At 27.9% G+C, this 22,908-nt stretch overlaps 10 protein-coding genes across 10 annotated transcripts, besides 9 other annotated features; 5 read left to right on the top strand and 5 right to left on the bottom strand.

Moving 5' to 3' along the window:
- Window positions 1-36: 36 nt before the first annotated feature.
- On the bottom strand, window positions 37-1,155 carry CMU_021650 (uncharacterized protein; the record flags this gene model as incomplete). The annotated part of the gene is made up of 1 exon (XM_002142714.1): window positions 37-1,155. The coding sequence occupies one exon, from the start codon at window positions 1,153-1,155 to the stop codon at window positions 37-39; it is 1,119 nt and encodes a 372-aa protein (XP_002142750.1).
- Window positions 1,156-1,364: 209 nt separating this feature from the next.
- CMU_021640 (zinc finger, C3HC4 type domain-containing protein) lies at window positions 1,365-2,879 on the top strand (the record flags this gene model as incomplete). The annotated part of the gene is made up of 1 exon (XM_002142713.1): window positions 1,365-2,879. One exon carries the CDS (start codon window positions 1,365-1,367, stop codon window positions 2,877-2,879), a length of 1,515 nt encoding a protein of 504 aa, XP_002142749.1.
- Window positions 2,880-3,115: 236 nt separating this feature from the next.
- CMU_021630 (legume-like lectin family protein) lies at window positions 3,116-4,573 on the bottom strand (the record flags this gene model as incomplete). The annotated part of the gene is made up of 1 exon (XM_002142712.1): window positions 3,116-4,573. One exon carries the CDS (start codon window positions 4,571-4,573, stop codon window positions 3,116-3,118), a length of 1,458 nt encoding a protein of 485 aa, XP_002142748.1.
- Window positions 4,574-4,837: 264 nt separating this feature from the next.
- Window positions 4,838-4,861: a sequence feature (AT_rich).
- A 4-nt stretch (window positions 4,862-4,865) lies between these two features.
- CMU_021620 (Met-10 domain-containing protein) lies at window positions 4,866-6,257 on the bottom strand (the record flags this gene model as incomplete). The annotated part of the gene is made up of 1 exon (XM_002142711.1): window positions 4,866-6,257. One exon carries the CDS (start codon window positions 6,255-6,257, stop codon window positions 4,866-4,868), a length of 1,392 nt encoding a protein of 463 aa, XP_002142747.1.
- Window positions 6,258-6,508: 251 nt separating this feature from the next.
- Window positions 6,509-7,267, top strand: CMU_021610 (uncharacterized protein; the record flags this gene model as incomplete). Its single annotated transcript, XM_002142710.1, has 1 exon — window positions 6,509-7,267. The coding sequence occupies one exon, from the start codon at window positions 6,509-6,511 to the stop codon at window positions 7,265-7,267; it is 759 nt and encodes a 252-aa protein (XP_002142746.1).
- A 252-nt stretch (window positions 7,268-7,519) lies between these two features.
- Window positions 7,520-15,505, top strand: CMU_021600 (uncharacterized protein; the record flags this gene model as incomplete). The annotated part of the gene is made up of 1 exon (XM_002142709.1): window positions 7,520-15,505. One exon carries the CDS (start codon window positions 7,520-7,522, stop codon window positions 15,503-15,505), a length of 7,986 nt encoding a protein of 2,661 aa, XP_002142745.1.
- Window positions 9,768-9,790: a sequence feature (AT_rich).
- Window positions 12,542-12,596: a sequence feature (AT_rich).
- Window positions 13,732-13,766: a sequence feature (AT_rich).
- Window positions 13,782-13,855: a sequence feature (AT_rich).
- Window positions 14,050-14,077: a sequence feature (AT_rich).
- Window positions 14,360-14,381: a sequence feature (AT_rich).
- A 68-nt stretch (window positions 15,506-15,573) lies between the features above and the next one.
- On the bottom strand, window positions 15,574-15,994 carry CMU_021590 (uncharacterized protein; the record flags this gene model as incomplete). Its single annotated transcript, XM_002142708.1, has 2 exons — window positions 15,574-15,855; window positions 15,926-15,994. The coding sequence occupies 2 exons, from the start codon at window positions 15,992-15,994 to the stop codon at window positions 15,574-15,576; spliced, it is 351 nt and encodes a 116-aa protein (XP_002142744.1).
- A 167-nt stretch (window positions 15,995-16,161) lies between these two features.
- Window positions 16,162-17,463, bottom strand: CMU_021580 (mannosyltransferase domain-containing protein; the record flags this gene model as incomplete). The annotated part of the gene is made up of 1 exon (XM_002142707.1): window positions 16,162-17,463. The coding sequence occupies one exon, from the start codon at window positions 17,461-17,463 to the stop codon at window positions 16,162-16,164; it is 1,302 nt and encodes a 433-aa protein (XP_002142743.1).
- Window positions 16,816-16,852: a sequence feature (AT_rich).
- Window positions 17,464-17,870: 407 nt separating the features above from the next.
- Window positions 17,871-20,735, top strand: CMU_021570 (uncharacterized protein; the record flags this gene model as incomplete). Its single annotated transcript, XM_002142706.1, has 6 exons — window positions 17,871-18,337; window positions 18,408-19,270; window positions 19,332-19,772; window positions 19,838-20,038; window positions 20,085-20,177; window positions 20,239-20,735. 6 exons carry the CDS (start codon window positions 17,871-17,873, stop codon window positions 20,733-20,735), a joined length of 2,562 nt encoding a protein of 853 aa, XP_002142742.1.
- A 33-nt stretch (window positions 20,736-20,768) lies between these two features.
- Window positions 20,769-22,878, top strand: CMU_021560 (DNA polymerase family B, putative; the record flags this gene model as incomplete). The annotated part of the gene is made up of 4 exons (XM_002142705.1): window positions 20,769-21,072; window positions 21,155-21,492; window positions 21,535-22,390; window positions 22,439-22,878. 4 exons carry the CDS (start codon window positions 20,769-20,771, stop codon window positions 22,876-22,878), a joined length of 1,938 nt encoding a protein of 645 aa, XP_002142741.1.
- Window positions 22,704-22,750: a sequence feature (AT_rich).
- Window positions 22,879-22,908: the final 30 nt, after the last annotated feature.

Genomic DNA, 22,908 nt, shown 5'->3' with positions numbered 1-22,908 from the left:
CATGATACACAACATCACTAATAGGGTGCCAATTTGCTACTCATTACAGTATATCTGGGTTTTCTTGTTGAGATATTCTGGTTTTAAACTAACTCCATCAACAATATCAGTAATCATTTTGGATAGTTTAAGTTGCTTAAACGTCTTATGACATGTGTCAAACCTATATAAGTTTTGTATCATATATGGCTCTATAATTGGGGGGCAATAGGGTGAAATTTCAATTACACAATGCCAAACTTTGTTATATTTGTTGAATGTGTAAATACCACGAATTCCCTTATGATCATCATAGTGGAATAATATCACAAAGTGTGGTATATTAATAAGTTGTTCTGAATTTATTGATTCAGATACAAATCTTCGAACTGCCTTGTTATGTTCACCAGATAAGCTTATCCAGTTTAGTGCAAGCATAATAATCCTCCGATTATTTCTATTAATTGTTGGAGTTATAGGCCGAGCTGATCTTGGTGATCTACCTTGATTTATAGAATTATTTGATTTATTTAAAATAGAATTACCTTGTAGATGACAACAATCTATATCATTATAGACATTATAATCTTTAGGAGGCGACAAACTAGTGAAGTGCCTATAAGAGGGGTGAGTCACAATACTTCTATTTAAGTGATCATTACAACATCTTTCATTAATTTCTCTATTATTCCTGCAATTCATCATATTACTATAGTAATCATCCTCAAAATGACTATTATATGGATCTGAAGATAAAGGTCTGTAAGATAAGCTATGCTCTGGGTAACTACTGTGACCAGTTTTAAATTCCCTAGATATATTACAGCATGGAAAACTGTATTCTTTATCGTATCTTTCATTAATACTATCAAAACCGCTACTTTGATTTACACTGGAGATGGTACAACTCTCTGACATTAGCTTTTGGCATGAACACATTCTTCTCTGAGCTTGTAATTCATTATATAATTCATTATAATTAGACTTTGTATGGCGATGATTATTAGTACATGAATCGTAGTGACTACAGATATTGGGAAGCCTTGATTTGCATCTTCTAGTCTCTGCTTCATGGTTTGAAGATGAGTAACAGGAGCCCTTGATACTATTGTTATCTAAACTTCTCCTTATATCCTCAAGCCTTTTGAAGTTGACCTCTGGTATTCCAACTGACATTTTACTCTATAAGGTTACCTATGATACTAATACTACTAGCTATAATATAATATTAATCTTGACTGTGTTATGCACATTTGCAAAAGTGTGGTGTCACATATTGACACGTGTGGATATTATTAAAACACTTTTTTGTAAATTATATCTGTATTTGAGTCAGATTGTGATAGTTCTACTAATTAAATAATTTCTTTGTACTTTTACTAAGAATGTGGCGTTGGTGGTCTGATGAAGGCTGGACATACTACTCACTAGAGAATTCTGCCATAATAGAAAGATCATGGAGAAACAAAGAAATCAATATTATTATAAATATTGGAGGCATCCCATTTTTGCTTAACTTGCGTCATTTCTACCAGTTTAACTTCATAACTCAACGTCATAGAAGAATTAGTAGAGATATTTCATCTGCTGTCTGGTTTTGGACTGATAACAATGGTCAATTAAACCTCTATCAACCAAATGTTTCTGCCCAAATTGAAAGATACTACTTACATATCCAGTGGAATTTGGTGAAATCTAGTAATATTCACAAAAATAATAAAAAAAATCAATCAATAACTAGTGACGACACTTATACTTTTGACAGTGCAGACAAGTTGAAAATAAATAATAGTTCTATAGTCAATTCAAACAGTAGTAATGAATATTTAGAACTTGTATCCGCAGAATCAGTCTCTAAAGAAAATGTTCGAGAAGAAAGAACCAACATGACTAGAGACTGTTCTACTATTCAGAATCACCATATACAAGGAGGTGGGTGTATTGTCTGGGGTCATTATGATATTTATCCTATTGAATGCATACAAATTAACAGAATAACTGGCAAGGAAAGGAGAATATTTAGGAAGCACCTTAAAAATATCTCAGAAGATAATGAAAATCAATTGGATCAAAATGGAATTAAAAGAATTACAAGTGAACCAGGTTGTTATTTAGAATGGCAATTTACAGATACTAAAATTGCTCGTATAAGTGATGCAATATCACTTATTGTAGAAACTGGAGAATTTTACTGTGTTGGATATCCAACTTTATTTTCCAATGAAAAAATAATGGATTTAGTTTATCAATTACCTGATGATACTCTAATAGATGATGATTGTTGTTTATGTCTCCATCCTTTAATAGAAAACCGGATTAAACTTAAAAAATGCCACCACGTTTACCACAAAGATTGTTTCTTTGAAATGGTAAGACATCTAAAACAAAAAAATGTCTTGAACTGCCCCTTATGCATGTCTATTCAGGATTATGGCAAGGGAGCTTCACCTTATGGTAGAATGAGATATATTGTATACAAAGCTGGAAATATAGAAATTGAAACGTATCCAAGTACAAATGTTATTGAAATTGAATATTTCATCCCAAGTGGAATACAAAATGAACGCCATCCTAACCCTTCTAAGCCCTTTAGTGGTACGTACAAAATCGCTTATCTACCTTATGATAAAGATGGTATAATGGTCCTAAATGGACTAATCAAAGCATTTAAATTAGGGCATACATTTAAAGTTATATCAATACCTAATATTAGTGAGAATGTAAACTCAAGACACCATAATGATCATATATGTACTGAAATAGTACAATGGAATTCAATACCACACAAGATTTCAACATGTGGTGGTCCCACATTACAAGGATTCCCTGATCCTTATTACTTTAACTTAGTTATTGAAAAACTCGCAAGTGTTGGTATTGATTGTAATGCAGAGATGTAACTCTTATAGATATAGAAATTAGTATAGAAATTAACGCAAAAGGCGCAAATGAATTCTTATATCTGAGAATGCTGCAAACTAAACTAGTAAAGCTAAGTTCTTGTGTTTACAGATTGAAATAATATCATCTATTGTGTTCTAGCTATGAGATAGCTGTCAGCAAGTTACCTCATGTTTGGGTAGTGTTGCTTATCTCCAAATCCTATTTTAGTGCAATATACAAATGCATGTATATATTACAGTAAGTGCTTTTTCTCTATATCTTTGACTTTCTTCCATACTATTAACCCAAAAGAAATGATAATGAATATGAGTAGAAATGATATAATCGAACTAGTCGAATAATGGTTCTGAATTGCTTTGTGAACCTCTGCAGTAGCATCTGTTTTGCTCTTTAGACTATCTTCAAGTTCAATTAAGGTACTAGTTTGATACTTTGAATGTCTATCAAATAAGGTTTTAAGTCCAACAAGCTCAGATTTAACAGTGCTTAGTGTTTCACTATGATTAGAACCAAAATGGTAGTTAATTTGTCTTTGAATTTCCTTAATATCAATAGTCAGTTTCTGAGTTTGTGTCAGTACAGTGTTTAGAGTTCTATGTATAGCTTGCTCACGAGGAGTGGCTTCTGTAATATGCTTGTATAAGATTTGAGAAAGAGCCTTTAGTGCCTCAGATACATCCTTATCTCCTTTAACGTGTACATCACGAAGTAGATCTGTAATTTCCACTGAATATGATCCTGATGAACTCGATGCACCACTAGATTTAAGAGTATCATCTAATTCTTCACCTGCTCTACTTAGATCGTAATTATATACATGAACACCAAATATAGATATACGGTCAGCAGATTTATTTTGAGCATCTGAATTATCTCTTTCAATACCAGAATATGCACTGAAACCAATATAGCCACCTTGAGATAAATTCAGTGGAATACTCTTAGAACCTGCTTTAAAACAATCAATCCACTTAGATGTTGGTGAAGATCTTACTTGACCAATAATACCATCTACTGGGGATATGTATAATCGGAAATTTATAGGTTCTTTAGAATTGCAAAAATTATAATATACTCCCATAGATGTCGGTATATCTGAAACAAAAGAAAATGACTTAGTACCATCAGATAACAATAAGGATATAGATGGATTTCTCTTATTATTCCTATCTAGTAGTGCAAAAAGCACACCAATTCCTTTAGGGTTGTTCTTATACCCTAGTAAATTCCAATTAAGCAGATCATCATTAGTCTTTGGATAAATAGCTCCGTAAGCTTCTTCTACAAACCAGAGTGCAAATCCTTCAGCTTGAGAAGATTTCTCTTCAGACCCTATAACTTCAAATGTGAATGTAATTTCAAAATGGGGAGTTTTGATCGGACTCTTATGCCAGAATTGTCCTGTCCTTGCACTAACTCCAGGAACTAAAACTACACTTTTTTTTACTGGTACAGTTGCCATTGCCAAATCCCATTCTGCAAGAGTGGTGTCTAAAGTTAGTGGAGATTCAAAAGAGTGCCTCATCATCTCAATACGTTCTACCTTCTCTTGTTTAATATGGTCATGTGAGGGACTAGCTGCTGAGGATAAATCTACTTCTTTTATTGCGTATATACAGTTTAGAAATAAAATGAAGTTTATAGTTACACAAAGTAGAATCCATTCTTTTCCGCTGAACCTATAAGTCATGGTACTGTAATCTGTCTCTCAGTAATCTCTATCTTTAATTCGAAATCTTAAATTTGATTTAAAAAATATCTGAAAGCAGAAATATGACCAATTAAGTAATTACCTTCTTCGTATCTATTTTTGTTACTTCTCATTCTCATTTGTGGGGGTTACGCTTGTGCAGCAGAGTGTAATACGATACCTGCTTCACGTCCTGTCTCTAAGCTTAAACTTAATAAACTAGTAACATGTTACTCATACTGAAAATTCTTAGGGTTTACACTGTATAATAATAAAATAATTTATTAACTACCTATGAAGAAGCTAGATCCCTTATAATTGGGATATTAATATGAAACTCTGCACAGTACATAGTCTTATTTGGAGCTACATCACGTACATTATGAATTGAAAGATTTATAGGATAAAAAATCTCATCATCTTCCTTACATTTCAAGTTTTCTTTTATACGGCTACTTATATCACTAAATGGCTCTAAAGATTTTGAGAAGCAGTAAAAGTGGAAATAGCACTTGATCACAATTACCTGCTGAACTTGTATACTCTCGTCAACTTCACTTCTGTTTCCAAGTGACAATTTATATGTAGCAAATTGTGATAGTATATCTAAAGAATACTCTGGAAGGTTACAAATCCAATAACTTACTAGAGGTTGAATTTTGTCATTAATTTTAGTATTGAAGAGTTTGCTGATATCTAGCTTTAAATCAAGAAGGTTTTCTATGCAGGATCTAGCATCTCTCTGAGAAATTACTACATGGTTACTATCAAGCTTATTTTCAGAAATATTCAATTCAAGCAATTTAATAGCACTAGGATTCAAGTCATTAGAATAAACTAGACAGTTGGATATTTTAAGAAGAGGTAGAGTAAAAGCTCCAACCCCACATGTCAAATCAACAACAAAGGAATAATTCGGTATAATATTTACGATTCGTTGTCTTTCATAAGATAAACGTGAATTCCAATACACCTCATCAATATTTACATTATATAAAATTCCCTGTTCTTTCACTTTAGCTTTTAAATTTTTTTCGCCTGCAACAACCTCTAAAGGGTATGTTCTATATGTATTTTTTATGTTACCTATTTTTGTGACTACAGTCTTAATACCTGGGTTCTTGTCCAATAAGACTTTTCCAATAGTGTAACGATAAGGGTAAGCATTATTATTCAGATTTAAATGTGCTATATGACCTACAGTCTCAAAGCTTGACGTTATCTCAATATCTTCTGGAATGCACTGTTTTAAACATTCAATATATGATAGCCTGTCATATTCTATCTTTAAATCTATAATGTCATACTGCGCAAATTCTAATTTACTTAAAGTATTGACTAATTTTAAAGGCAGTCCAATTAATATTTCACCTGAATCAAATACTTGAACTAAATTGTCATCTATTAATTCCGGCTTAATGGTTTCTTTATCATGTACAAGCTTTGTCTTCTTATTACAATGCAAATTATACAGCACACTTTGAGCTAAGTAGATTGTTCGGAATTTATCCTCTTTGTCTGTTGATTCTCTTATAACAGGTGATATATGAGATACTTTCAAAAGAATACCATCTTGCTTAAGGAGCTTAACTAAGTTGTCACAATCTTGTTTCCTTACTTTAATACAGCCTACCTTATAAATTTTAAATATCGAAGAAGTATCCAAGTCCTTTATATCGGCCATTTTATCCTCTTAAAATATTTCAAAGCAATGAGCGGAGTACTGCTTCAAGTCAGACAATAACTATAAAGTGATCAGATATACCCTGGAAAATGAGCGCTGTATTTGTCCGTGATGTCATTATTGCGGTTAAGTTATAGAGCTGTGTACTAAAGGGTACCGAGTGGAGGTTTTAAAAGGTATGAAGATAGTAATGTATTTGACAAAAGTTGAATTGGATTTTTCAAGCCTGGAGTAGCAATACATATTAATATATGCTTCAAGACGGAATTTGTAATGCATGCTACTCGTGGAGTATAACTGGAGAAAGCGAACTAGAAATAATTAGATGTAAGAACTGCAATATATATGTCCACCGTATATGTTATGGACTTGTGGGTACTAATGAACCATTAGTAGAAAAGACAATTACATGTGAACCATGTCAGTACATACTTAAAACTAAGGGTAACCAATTAAATAAGAGACGTGGTGATAAGAGCTTGAATTGTATTATATGTCAAAACACAGGAGGAATTCTAAAGCGAGTTTTGAAACCCATGAAGTTCAATTTATATCAGAACTTCTCTAGTGAATCCTCTAATACAATGTCACCAGCTTTATGGATCCACATTAATTGTGCAATTTATTCAAATGAGTATATTTGCATCAACAATTGGAAGAATTTTTCCCAAATTGAAATTCTTAAACCAATAAATTATTTCAATATTGAAACTTGTATGTATTGTATGAAGAATATAGGTGTATTATATAAATGTCAGTATTATGAATGTAAAAGTGTCTTTCACTTACACTGCTTAGAGAATGAAGTTAAATTTAACTGTGTACTATGTATTTCAAAAAGTGACGATAATATTAGGGAGATTGAGTGTAATTTGTCATTTAAATCGTTAGCAGATTCTAATTTATTCAAGTATTTCTATTGCAATAAAGGACACTACTTAGGAGGTCAACAATTTTTTTTTTGCTCAGATCATATAAAGACAAACCGAGATTGTGACAACTTTAGGTAAGTTACTTGTTAGCAAAATACTGATTAAATTAAATCCTAGTTGCCTGGTTTAATTCAATACTAGTGTTTGAGATTTTTTTTTAATGATAACATTTATAGTAACCAGGCAAAAATAAATTGCAGTTCATTAGTTGTATTGTTTGTAAGTAACTTTAACAACCAGTCGGCTGTATAACAATTTAAGTATTCGCTATTTAAAATTATTAACATCAAAATATTATACCTTATGTCTTTAACATGTAGGTTAATACTAATGAGATGCCTTAAAAGAGATGTAAAGTGCTATGGAGAGTTGAAAGATTCTCTCAAATTCATTCAAAATACAACTAGTCAATGTGGTAGATACTCTTCAATATTAGAAGACAAATATCTAGATTCTAGAGATCCTCATCAAGCTGTTTCAGTATCTAGCTTAATTGCCTTAGCAGATATATGGACAAGAAGAGCAACAGCAATCATATCTTTAGATAAATCTTATAAAAACTTAGTTGCTGATTGTATTTATCCGTGTCTGCATTTAATAGATATTTTAAGGCTTTTAATACTGGCATATAGGCTACCTGTACTCTTAAAATATGTTGCTCATTTGGAAGATATATTTAAGTTTTATAGTGAATTTTTATTTAAGATTAAATTGAACCAAGTAAATTTAAGTATAGAAAATTTGGGAGATTCAGTGAGTGGCTTGAAAATGCATCTTTACGACATTCATAATCTATTGGCGATAAGATACATCACAAATTGGGAAAAAAAGCACAAGAAAATTATGGAATGTTTAAATAAATGGTCTTCCTCTACGGATTCAAAAACAATTTTTGGAGATATATCATTAAAAGATATACAAGAAATGATTGATGATTATAATAATATAAGCAAAGTGGAAAATATTGGTAAGTTACACAAAAATTTAATTAGGGAACCACAATCTATTATTATTTCAAAGAAATTACTAGACAATATACAGGAAATAAAAGATCAGTTAATTCAAACTTTAAATTCCAAACCTATCAATATTAATAATTTAAAAAGTATGGTTCGATATATATTAAATTGTCTCCCAAAAGATAATGGTATAGATATTAAACCACTGGTCCATACTATAAGAAATTTTAATAAGACAGAGTCCTTACTTGATGAGTTTGTTATAATGGATATTCAAGATAAAGACGATGCAAACATAAGTAATCTGGATGATATTTCTAGAAAATATATATTTCCCAAATTTGATAAATATATTTGTATTAGAGATACTTTGAATGAATGGAAATCCTTAGTCTTAAATTTATATGCAACTATATTTCATGAAGAAAGTATAAATAAATACTATCTAAATACTGTACCTAACAATGCAGAAATTAATAATACAGAAAACAAAGATCAATTTAGTATTGATATTGATTTTAATGGAGCTGATACTAATAATAAGAATGTTAACTCAAATATTCAGCTTAAAAACTTAATATATTTTAAGTATGATATATGTAATATAACCAATATTTATTTACTTATACCTTCAGAAATGGCTAAAATTAAAAGATGTATTGGAATTTATGTTGAATATCCAAGTTTTATTGATAAAATACAAAATCAGGAATATAAAAAGAAATTACAACTCATCAAAAAAGAATTTGAGATTTATAATAATTGGTTGATTGAAATTAAGCAACAAGTTGAATCCAAAAATATAGCAAATATTCTAAATATGATCGATAAAACGTATAATTTACGAATTAAACCAACTGAAAATGATATTGTCTTAATAAAAACCTTATTATCGGATGCTAGAGATTCATTGGAGCAATTTGATATGTCTTTATCTACTCCAGTAAATCTCATGAATGATAATATAGATGAACAGTTAAACGCATCAAAGTACTTAAATTGGAAAGACTATTCACTTAGACAGAACTTATTTGAATCTAAGCAAAAATATAAAAATATAGTTCTTAATTTAATTACAGGAATATTGAATGATCCATTATATATTCCTTTATATAATGAGCACAAATATGAAGTACAGCTCGAGTTACTTAACAGTATTAATTGTACAGATGAAATTTACAAATTGGGAAGTTTTTTGTGGTCTTTTGAAAAGTTTATATACAATTACTCTGAAATAAGTAGTAACCTATCTTGCTCTATATCTCCTGAAGAGCTTCAATCCGGTGATAATATTGATTACGTACGTATGAATTATTTTTATGACAAAATCTTATGTAGAATGGCATCTACTTCATTTTTATTAATATTCTGCACTCAGTTCTCCTATATCTACAGTAATTCCATTATTAAAGGTTATGTTGATACTATTATGGAATACTTAAATAAGAAACCTACTGAGTATTTATTAACAAAGGGAGAGTTATGTAATGGTTTAAGCCTTGAAATGTCAAAGGAATACTGGTGTAAGATAATCCAAAGACTCTCATCAATGCATCTATTGGTTATTTTTACTAAAAAGATAAAGTTGGAAAAAATATCTATATGTACTAGTGAACTAGAAAAATTATATAAAAATATAAAACAAACAGAAGTAGATGGTAGATGTAATGAAATTTGGTTATTGGTTACGAAATATGTATGTGAATCATTCGATACTATAGAGTGCTTTAAAATGTGGAGAAATTTAAGGTTAATGCCAAGCATCAACTCATATTCACTTATTGAACCACTAGATATACTATATAGTGAGTTATCAAGAACATTGAAGATGAGATCAATAGAACATATCTACTCTTTATGCTTATCTAAAACAATTTATGGCAATATTAAGGATTATATTGAAGATTTGGATTTAATAATTAGTGATGAAGCAATTTGTACAGAATTGAATGATAAGACTATAGTAATTAAGTCATTGATTAATGAAGTTCAGAAATGGTGTGAAGAAGCACTTGAAGTTATTACCCAAAGTATAGATTCTTATTCAAAAGCAGATAGTCGTAATGATGAAAGCATCTCAATTTATAAATATCATGTACAAAATCAGACCAATGTTGGGTATTACAAATGTTGTGAAATAAATGCACATTATCCGCTATCATATAATGAATATTTTATTTCTAAAGCTATCAATGATTTTCCATTAAGAAGTCTGGATATAAGTTCTATAAATAATAATCTACCAATGAGTATATACTCAGACTTAGCTCTAACGAACTTTTCTTTAGTAATAAACAATGGCAATTATTGTAACAAAAGAGAAGACAGTGTAGTAAAAAACCATACTATTTTAGATGGACTTTTAAATCATGTTTTAGATAAAATGAAGCAATTACAAATGATGAGGCACAAAATTTTAATGCTAATTCAAAAGCTTAGAAGTATTACAGGAGAAGTTGAAGAAACTTCTCTTTGTGATATTTCTGAGACTCTAATTAATCAGATAAAACAAATTGAAGGTAGCAATATTTATCTCTACATTGACAAGATACTGAAAACATTAGGCTTTTTGATTAATGACATTCAATTAGAAATATCAATAACTTTTTTGTTACTTATATGGGACTATCCAGATCTTGAAAATGAAATACTTAGAACTTCAGATTTTTGGCCTGATTGTAGAAATATGTGCAACTATCATTACTTACAAAATATTATCTCTTCTATAAAGAAATCACCCAACTTCAAAGGACTTTTAAATAGCAAACTTTGGAGTTTTAATAAAAATGAAATTTTAAATAGACTCAGATTTATTCAAGCTTGGATAGAAGAAGTTTCTGATCTACCTTTAAATTCTTCCTTTATAAATCCATACAAAGTCCTTGTTTTATTTTCAAAGTATAGTAAGATTATAAAGACACAAGTACAAATGGACAATACATGTATGATATGTAATATTTCACAAATTAAATTCAATGAAACTAACTATATTCACTTCCCAGAAATTCAGCTTAGTATAAGTAGATTAAAATTAATAGAAGCATCTAAGAAAATCTTACATTTTTACAATAATATTAAAGAAGATATTTGTTTTTTTTTTAGTTATATTAAGAACTCTATTAATGCAGATTTGGCGAAATTAGTAAGAGATGGTATATACTCTCATACTCCAACTAACTCTACCAAATTCCTAAGATTTATGCCTATAGAAGTAATAGAAGCTTTAAGAAGAGAGTCAAAAAGTCACATGAATATTCGAGAACTTCAAAAAGATAAATATATAGAGAAATATTATAGAAATAGTAGTGTCAATTGTTCGCTTATAGAGGAAATGGATCTAGTTTATTTTTCAAGCTCATTATGTTTTGTAGGGCTGAAGTTTGTACAGAAAGTGTATAAAAATTGTGAACTAGAAACTATTGACTTTACATCTTGGTGTAATCAGATATTCCTTACTTCAGTTATTTCGAGTTCTCCAATTGATGCTATCAAAAGTACTGCAAATTTGATGTATAGACAACTAATAAGTATGTTTGAAGAGTCTCACAGATTTGAAGAATATGTAGTTAATGACGATACTGAATTCTATTATAGCAAGTTTCCTTCATTAAGTAATTTATCAGGATGGAATATTAATGGAGTTCTTATTTATATTTTAAGTTATAGAGTAAAACTGATGGAATGTCTTTCTAGAGCAGAGTATTTACCATATGGGCTTGTACTTGAGTTATTAGATATATTAGATAAAATAAAAGATCAGCTCAATTACAATGGTTTTTTAAATAGAGAGGAATTTTGCAAATTTTCGAAAGTTTTGTATTTGGAAAAAAGTGAATTATGTAGTGCAAATTCATGCATAAATATTGAAGAGTATTATTTACTTCAAAACAAACTTTATACTTTAAAGGAGTTTATTTTAAATAGAGAATCAATTGGCAAAGAAGGTGTTTCAATATTTTTAAGTGATGAATCATACGATATATCTAATTGTGATGATGATAATATAAACACAAATTACTCATTAGTAGGTCTTAAGTATCAAGTAGAATCTTTTAATCCGTTAATAGATGACATTTTGACTAAGACAAAGATACTACATCCTTTAATGGAAAATACTTTAATGTATCAAGAGGAAATCAACCAATGGACTTATATTGCTCATACTATTATTAAAGATTTAGAAAAAAGAAGTGAAGTAAAAAATTCTGATAGTAATGATACTGAAAAGTCATTTATATTGAAAAAAAGTAAGCACAACTTACAATACCCATATTGGCTACCAGATAAATTAAACTATCCAAGTTTAATATATATCATTGATAATCTTCTATTTTATTATTCTAAGTATTTTATTAAAATTGGATTTACCAATATAGATATCATTGATTATTCCAATAATTTAATTCAAATTAAAATTAATTTAGAAAATATTGAAAAATCAATAAATAGCATTTTAGAACTAGCTAATAATCCTGAAACAGAAAATCAAATCAAAGAGGAAAGTAAAATAAAGAGAGAATCCCCAATAATTCTAGATATGGATGAAATTATTAAACCTCCACTACTTGGTGAAAATAAAATAAAACAAATTTCAAACCAAATAGATTATTACTCAATAGAAAATTATCCACCACCTACTCCAAATGTAAAAAAAATTAATGAGCTTAAAGTATGGATTAAAAAAAGAGATGATTTGATTGTAAATATTCTTACAAAAATAACCAAATTACATAAACTTCCCAAAAATAATATAAACTCTGATAAAAATAATAAAGAATTCAGAATTGATAATACAACAAACATACTTAACGATAATGTGAAGTTCTTGGAATATTTGAAAGATTTAAAAGAAATATTATCAAACAATAGTGAATATATGTTAAACACTAAAGTCTTTTTTAAAGGATATTTTGCATATTTTACGGGAGTAGTAAGATACTATTTTGCATATGGTACTAGTAATATATTGGGATGTAGACCTAATCACTTCTATGAAGAAAGTGAAGATAATCTAGAAATTAAAATTGGAAATTCTGAAAATTTTTTTAAAGATGAAGAGAAACCAATTAAAAGACAAAAACTTCAGATGCAATTATCAGATAATCAAGTATCTCAAAATAATGAATTTAATATCTCAGTTACAGATAATACTAAAAAGAACTTAACTTATAACTTATATAATTCAAACAAGAAAATTCAATTAAATTTTGTACCAACTATTCAATATAAAGACCTGATAAGACTTTATAGAGAATGTAATGTTTGGATATCAAATGTAGATCAGAGCCAAGAGTTAAAAAAGTCTATTGAATATCACTTACTTGAATCTTTTATAAATCATGGATCAAAAATAATTAATAAAATAACCAGTTTTGACGATAATAAAGAAGTTAATACATCTATAATTAATTATTGCCTTCTGCATTTTATATATCCATTAATTCCTATAGGTCAAAATGAAAGTCCCAAACATTGTCCTTGCTTGGCTTTATTAGATATTCGTGAATTATTAGATGATTACAATAAAATATTATGTGAAAAATTGGAATTTATAATGGAAGAAGTAATTGAATCTAATACAGCTAATATATTAAAAGAATTTAATATTTCATATAAAACTTATCTTGTCACTCTTATAAATATTAATATTTTTACTAAATATGATGGTAATTTATTATATAGTATTAAAAATAAAAATATAAAAAATGGAAATAATCAATATCATAAAATTTGTCATTTTAACATCTGCTCAAATGTATTATACCCTGATAATAATGAATTAAATTTAAGTATAAATATAGTTGAATTATTTAGACTACTTCAAAATAATACATGCAATTTCTCAATAAACATAAGTTGGCCACATATACCATTATCATTACCTCTTACAATTAAATCTTGTATTTATTATATTAGAAATTATATAAAACAAATATGGGAATTCCTCCTATTTTCATATAAAATACCCGAGTTATCTATAAATTCCATTAACCAATATATTAAGAAAATAGATCATGAAATATTTACAAAATCTCACAGTAATGAAAAGTTTAATAATAAAAATATGTCATCTATTTTTGCAAAATATCTGGATAAATCTTTTAACTATCATATAAAACATCTTGCTAAATTTGCTATAATGAATTATCATAAACTTATAAATATTCATCATTTTTATAATCGTGATATTATTGATTCCATAAACCAACACAAATATTTATTTATAAATAAATGGGGTTATTATGAAGATCACATTAAAAATATTCAATCTGATAATATATCTGAAGATGAAGAATATTCTGTAGAACAATATCAAAAGGATATCCAAGAACAATCAAGTGAAAATCTTAGTAACACAAATTTACTTCTTCAACATCCAGGATTTCAAGTTCTAAATCAAATAAGTTTTATTTGGTTAGGATGGTTATCTATATACCCACCAGGAAAACAGCATATTTCTAAACAATATTATGAAATATCTAATTATGAAATTCCTATAGGATTATTTCCAATAGGAAATTCTAATATGACATTAAGTAGTGAAATTATAAATGAAATTCAAAAATCTTACAAACTTATATATACTAATCAAGTATGTAATCTTTCAGATCTTAAATTAAATAAAAAAAGTTCTTTTGTTCTTATATCAGCTCCATGGTCTAAAAGTAAAAATATACAAGATAACCAATTAAATCATTTATTATCTGAACTTGTATCTTTAAATTCTAAAGGTGAAAAGTTAAAAGTAATTCAATTCTTATCAAAATATGAATATAATACTCAAAATTCCGATATTATAGATGACAGTTATTTTAAACTATGGTTACTTCCTAGTATAAATCTAACAACTACATTTCATACCAAAAAGAATCCTCCAATCTCGTGTTATTATATGATTGGTATCTTAGAATATATTCAGAGTTCCTGTAAGGATCATTATTCTAATGAACATGAAGAGTTACTTTATGAAATGTTACCAAGTGTACAACAAGTCTATAAAATAGCAAAATTCTATCATGATAAACTTTATAAGTGTGAAACATGCTTAGAATTCTTATTAGATACAGAAACTCCAGAATTCGACAAAATTTGCAATGAGACAATCATAAATAATGAATTCAATACAAATCAAAGTTATAAGTCAAATCTAAACACATCTGAGGAGACAGTTAAAACCAATTTTAATATGTTTTCATCTGCTGGTACATTGTTATCTAGTTTATTATCTATAAGTAATGTAAATAAAGACCATAATGATGAAACATTTTATGACTATTCTAAAAATTCCGAAATATTCACATTAAAACAGTTGGCAACTTCATTAAAAAAGAAGGCTCAAAATACATCTATTGATTAATTATAAGTACCAATATTATCTAAAATATCAAGCCATTCAGTAAACCATTTATATAATTTAAACAAATACTACTTTAGTTTATTCATCTTAGAAAGAAAACTAATTTCATATGACTCATTTCTAGCCTTTAATTCATTATTTCTCCTTGATATAATTGATTTGTAATGTTTATCCATTATTACATTAAAAGAACCATAAGACTTCCTACAATTGATATATATAGGATCAATAATATTGCTATTATATATAGAGCCCTTAGCTTTTATATCTTCATATCCTGGAATACACCAGCCAAGAGTTTCTTCTTGTTTAGCAATATATTCATCATGCTTTTCTCTAGCTTGAGCTACCTGAATAAATCTCAACTAAACAGGCTATATAAACTACTCCAGAATATTATAGAACTAAATAATAACTTACTCCTATTATGTTTGAAGATAACTTAATTGATCCTTCTTCTAAAACTTTGTTATCTAAAGGGGGTCTCATTCAAATTAATAGCTCTTGAAAATGACAAAAATAAAAATGAGAAGTAACCCTCTGTATCTAGGCGGTACAGCATAAAAATTCAATATATCGTTAAAATAAGAAATAGTGCTTAAATTGCTTATTAGAATAAAGGGGGAGTGAAGTCCTCTTTTTATTTATTTACTTATTTAAGTCCATGGCAAAAAATTAGGGAACCACATATTTCCGAAAATAAACGTAAATATATGATAAAATAGTAGAATTGAAGAATATGATGGAAATATCTTGTAAAAATAGGCTAATAGTGTAAAATATAAGGGGATACAATTAAAAAGTCGAATTAAAACTTCTACATGTCCGAATAATAAAACATAAATGAATAAGAAATAAATTTGAAGTACATATCCAAGCCACGAATAAGTTGATTTAAATGAATAGATCTTGTATTTTACTATACTAATGGATGAAACCACAATAGGAACTATTATGGGGATAATCCACAAAAATTTATCCACTTTTTGTAATTTCCAATAATTAAATAGATAATTTCCCCAATATTCGCTCTGTACAAATGAATATATATTTGGGATTTTTGAATTACACCAAGGTCGTACAATATCACTTAGTACACAATATCTATAGTAACACCAATATATATACAAGGCAAATGGAAATATGACAGCAATAAATGAAATAAATGCAGATATCCAGTGTATTATAATTCTCTTAATATTTGATAATTTAAAAGGTATAGATGTTGATAAGAAATAAAAAAATAATGGAAATGAATTAAAAATACCATTTGATCTTATTCCACTAGAAATTGAATACATAATAATGCCAATAATTAAAAATGACAAATTTTTAATTTTAAAAAATCCTTCTTTATGACAATATATTTCTGCATTTAATAAAAAATAGGCACCCCAAAAAGAGACACAACTATATAAACTTTCAGTATACAATGATGAATTGAAGATATTTGATGTTGGGAAAATATACAGGAGTACAGCAAGTCCAGGGTAGACTATATTTGAATCTGGATATCTTGACAATAAAGTCATTTGAAACATAAATAACCCAATTGCAGCAATAATAAAGGAAATATTATTTACAATAATGCCAGAATATATAAGATGTATTGAATTAATATTTTGACCACTTAAGAATACTTGACAAATTTTTCTAATAAACCAAGGATATATTGGTAAGAAGGCATGTTGATGTTCAAAATGATAATCTTTGACATATGCTAATCTAAGATAATATTCAGCATCCCAATTAATAAAAGAACTTAAGAATCTCCATTTATTTGTATTTTGATATAGGTGCAAAAGGTTTTGATTATTATACAATAAAGTTATTGAGCTGGTATTACGGATATTATCTGTAAAAAACCCATTACTCGAATAAGCTACAAACATACATATTGCACGAGATATAATTGAAAGTATAACTATGCGTTTAATTGATGTTATTTCAGCTTTCATTCGCTATAACTAGGAGTTACAAGAATATATTTAAACTGTAGCTACTAAACCCAGTGTAATGATTATGTCTTGCGCCAATCAAGTGCAACAAAATATGAGCTTGTTTGTAATATTATAGTACTGTATTGAATTAATAAATTATATTTTACTATATGTTAGATATTGGAGATATCTCTAACTTTAATCAATATGTAAAATTTGCCTGTGTTTTAATAAATATTGAAATAGATCAGGAATCTAGAAGTAGTCTTTACTCTTTATACCCCCCCTATAGTTAGAATATATGGTATGACCCCTGCAGGACAAAATTGTTTATTAAATATACATGACTTTTATCCTTATTTTTAGGTGGAGATATCTGATGAAGTTGAGAAATCTGAAGAAAATGATTTTTTATATTCCTTGAGATGGCATTAAATGATATAATTGTCAGATGCAATTCATCTAATCAGAATATATATGAATATGAAGAATCAGAATATTCAGAAGATTTAGAAATGGTAAATAATGAATATGAATTAGATCGGTTAATTTATAATAAAAATAAGAAGTCAAAATTATGGACGGATAATTTTGATATTGAAGATAGCATTTTGGATCATTTTAATATTCAAGAAGACTTTAGTTTTGATAGAATAAATATAAAAAGTAAAAATAAGACTTCATGTAGTAAATATAAGCCAAAATTAATATTTAAGTTGTGTATTGAAGATAAATATCCATTTTATGGATATTATAGTAAACCTAGGAGAATGATAAAAGTACAAGTATATAATTACAGGAATATATTACAATTAGCTAGTGAATTATCAAAAAGACCAATTGAGTTTAATGGTATCTGTTTTGAATGTTTTGAAGTTCATATACCTCTAAAGTTAAGATTTCTTACAGATTTCAAAATAAATGGAATTGATTATATTTTTACTCAAAAATATTACATTTAGATCTCCATTACCGAAAAAAATACGAAGCCTTGATCCTCCACACAATCAATGGAAAAAGGAAATAATACTAAATTCAATAGATCATTTAAGATGTATTGAAGATCATGCTAGAAAAATTATTACTAATAAGTTATTCCCTATATTTTTTACAGAATATAGCCACTATTTTGATATTAAAAATAAGCGTAGTGTTGATTGGGATAATAGTGTTGAACTAGAAGCTGATACAAGTGTTAGTGATATACTCAATCCTTTTATATATTCACAATTAAATAATAGAGGATATATAACTCCGAAATGTATACAAAATATTGAAGATAATATAGAAAACTGGTACCCTAGACTAATACCATGTTTGAACAAATACTGGAGAGAGGTATCTAATGATCCTATTACTCAACATATTACCAGATTACAGAATTTTCAGGATAACAGGAAACCTAATAGTAATTTAGATCAAAGGAGTGAAGATTATAAGAACCAATTAATACAAACTATCACATCTGGAATTGACATAATATTAAATAGATGTAAGACAATAAATAAAAGTAAATATAGAGGATTATTAGAATTTTTGCGTAGTAGATATCCTAATTATAAAAATACCCGTATAAATTTTGAGAGACAAGAGGCTAGAGATGAAAATTCAGATAGACCAACCTGTCAATTAGAAACTGATAAGACCCCACAAGAGTTATACGTGTATCTACCGCCTACATCGATACAAACCCCGCCTATAGAGGAGACAATATTAGAATATTTTAATACAGAATATGATTTGTCAAATAATAACAAGAGTTCAGAAGAATGTCATCCTAATGATATACTACAATATAACAATTCATTTAAATATGTTATTGGCGGTTCTATACAAAATTCTAATATTGTAAATAATATTAATGATATTGCTGATAAATATAATAGCCCAAAGCACTCTATTTTATAAAGATACAGAAAATAAAGGAATTGTATATAGTCAAGAACTAGAGATTATTGATGTAGATTCTCAAGAGACTATAGATAATGCTTGTTTATTTCCTACACTTGAACCAGCTGCTTTTTTAGATCCAATAGACTTTATATATCCTAGATCAAATAAATTGACAAGTTTAGAATCTGTTTTTTTATTCAAGGGTACATTTGTATATAAAATAGCCCCATCTACAACTAGTGAAGTTTTAGCCTCACTTGGACTTGATAAATCTATAATTAGTAAATATGAACTATTTGAGAAATCCCCTACAAAGGAAATTTCAAATGAGATAGAAAATATTAGTAACTTAGAAAAGTACAATTCTGAAGATTTGGATGAGATTAAACATAGGGATAGTTATGATATAGTTGAGCCAGTTTCAAGATATTCTGGTATCTTAATTATGCAATTCCTATAAGTCAGCATATTATTGATTTACTTACAATGATATCCTTAGATGTAATTGTAGATACTCCAATAAATTATAATAGAAGTAATCCTCTTGATGATAGTATTATTGCCTTAGCCTACATATTACGCAGTAAGAAATATAATGAAGAAATAGTATCTGGTCTAATTATTGTGGATAAGGAAACAACTGTAAAATATTCAGATCCTACAAATTCTATAAATCTTATAAACCATTCTTTACTAAGAAGTCTTTTTAGTTTGGAGTCTTTCCTAAATTTAGATTTGACTATTAGTGAATACTGAAATAGAACTTATTAATGCTATAGTTAAATTATTTCATTATTATGACCCACATATAGTATTAGCTCTAGATAATAATATATATGGTATTGGATATATTGCTGGAAGAGTAACAAAATTGCTAAAAAAATTTCTATAATATAATAGGTCGTAGAAAGTCTAATTCATTTAAACTTCAATTTAATAAACCAGAAAGACGCATTAACGGAAGAATATTACTTTATATTGACCGAATTATAAGATTAGAATACAATACATTAGATACAAAAATTTATTCAATTATAAAACTTATTCTTAACAATATTATACAAAACATTAATCCTCCAGTTTTAGCAATGTGGTGGAAATATACACTTCCAAATTGTGATACTAGGTATTTTAATTCTGGTAAACAAGAAAGCTCCTCCATAGCATATAAATCATTTAGATATAAGGTTGTGAGTTATATTTTTAAGAAATTAAATATGTTATATGAAATATTGGATAAATTAGGAACTATCCCAAAATATATTGAATGGTCACAACTTTATGGATTAGACTTTCTTTCAATACAAACTCATGGATCTCAGTATAGAGTAGAATCTATATTACTAAAAGCTTGTGAGAGGCATAACTTTGTATTATTTTCACCAACTAAAGAATAGGTTATGAATCAAAATGCTTTAATAGGCTAACCTATGGTTATTGAGCCTAATAGCTCTTTACAGTACTCACCTGTTACTTTACTTGGCTTTCAAAGTTTATATCCAAGTATAATGATGGCTTATAATATGTGTTTCTCAACAATTCTCGGAAATATTCATACAAGTGTGAGTAGTGATAATCAACACATAAATGAAATTACTAACAAGCTTGGAACTAAAAATAATTATCCATGGTTTCAAATGATTGATTGTATATTTAAAGAATATGCAAACATTGAATTACTAAGTTACCATACAGATAATATAAATTTTAATCGAAATATTATGAAGAAAACTAGTACTATAGATGAAATAAATCTCAGAGAATTTGTTAATAAATTATTTTATACTACTCCAAATAAATCTGTATTTGTAAGAAGTACGTCAAGGGCTATTACCACAATTAATAGATGAGATATTGAAAATAAGACTTATGTTAAAAGAATGTAAATCCTGCTATGAATTATATAGGGAAGAAATAATGAATAATTATAATCAGAAAACTAATTATGCTAAAAATAAGCTTTCAAATTATTCAATACATGAATATTCTAGTGTTATCAAATCAATAGACTCTACCCTGAAATACTTAGAGTATCGTCAATTAGGACTAAAATTATTTATGAATATATTATATGGTTACGCAGCAGCTAGTTTTTGTGGTAGAATACCTCTGAGTGACTTAGCTGATTCAATTATTATGACTGCAAGGGATACAGTACACAATTATATTAAAACAATAAATAATCACACAAGATAGAATGCCCAAATTATATATGGTGACACTGATAGTGTCTTTGTTAAACTTGAAGGAAGGAGTTTACAAGAAGCTTTTACAATTACAAATAATATAGTTGATACCGTAACATCTATGAACCCTTTCCCAATCAAATTAAATACTCAAGGTGTACTTTTACCATGTTTGCTTATTTCAAAAAAAAAATATCCAGGTTTCATATATGAAAAAATTGGTAATATTTGGAATGAAAGTACTCCAAAATTTATATGTAGAGGTAACAAAATTATTAGACGTGACCAATGCCAACTAGTAAAATCAACATTTTCAAAGGTACTAATTGATTTATTCCAAAATCGTGATATATCTTCTGTTAAGAGAATTTTAATTAATGTAAGAGAACAAATATTTTTAGACAATATTCCTATAAACGATTATATTTTTTATGGAGGCCTTCACTCTAATCAATTCAAAAAGAAAATAGTAAATAGCTGCCATTTAACACCCGAATCAAAGAATTTGTATCGTAATATAGGCAATTCTATAAAAAAATTACTTTTGGTTATGGCACCCAGTTCATTTGGATCTGTTGTATTTCCAGAAGAGACTATACTTGGATGGAAGCATTTGACACCTTTGCTATTGCTTTTGCTACCATCTAAATATTCATCTATTAAAGCAAATAGAACTAGTGATAAAGATACCAGGATATTTTATCAATGGCATGTTCATGAATTATTAATATCTGGTTTAGAAAAGCAAAATAATGAACCAAAGTTTTCAGTTGATTTTTCTCGCTATTATATAGATTATATTTTGAAGCCACTAAACCGAATTCTAGGATTAATACCTATTCTATTTAAGTCATATATATTATCAAGTAGGGAACAGTTGAAAACTACTATTTTAGATTAGTGGAAACCTAAAGGATTACACTTTGTTGATATAGAAGATCTTGTTCCCAGCAAACAATTATGTACAACCCCAGCACTTAATACTAATAAAATATGTCAAGTTAGTAATCCTTATTATCATTGTAAGCAAGCTAGTATAAACGAATATTTTTATTATAAATGTAGTATTTGTAATAAAGTTTCTCATATAGCTAATAGAAAAAGTAATACTAGATCTAAATACATTATTTGTAAATCCTGTATGGAAGATGGAGAACAAACTTTTGCTTTGATTGGGAGTAATTTAAATAGTATAGAAAATAAACTTTATAAAATTAATAAAATTTGTCTTAACTGTAGTGGCTGTGGATTTCAAAGTCCGTGCATGCCACAATGCATGGCATTGTCAAATTTATGGCATAAAACTTATTTTATTGAGAAGGTAAAATTATTGGGGTTCATTATATTTCAATAATATCTTAAGACAGTATTAAATGAATCTAGA

This window comes from Cryptosporidium muris, genomic scaffold, assembly GCF_000006515.1.
Source record: "Cryptosporidium muris RN66 scf_1106632373455 genomic scaffold, whole genome shotgun sequence".
NCBI classification, from domain to species: Eukaryota; Apicomplexa; class Conoidasida; order Eucoccidiorida; family Cryptosporidiidae; genus Cryptosporidium; species Cryptosporidium muris.
Note: the sequence above shows the minus strand (reverse complement) of the source record. Positions and strands in the feature narration are given on the sequence as shown.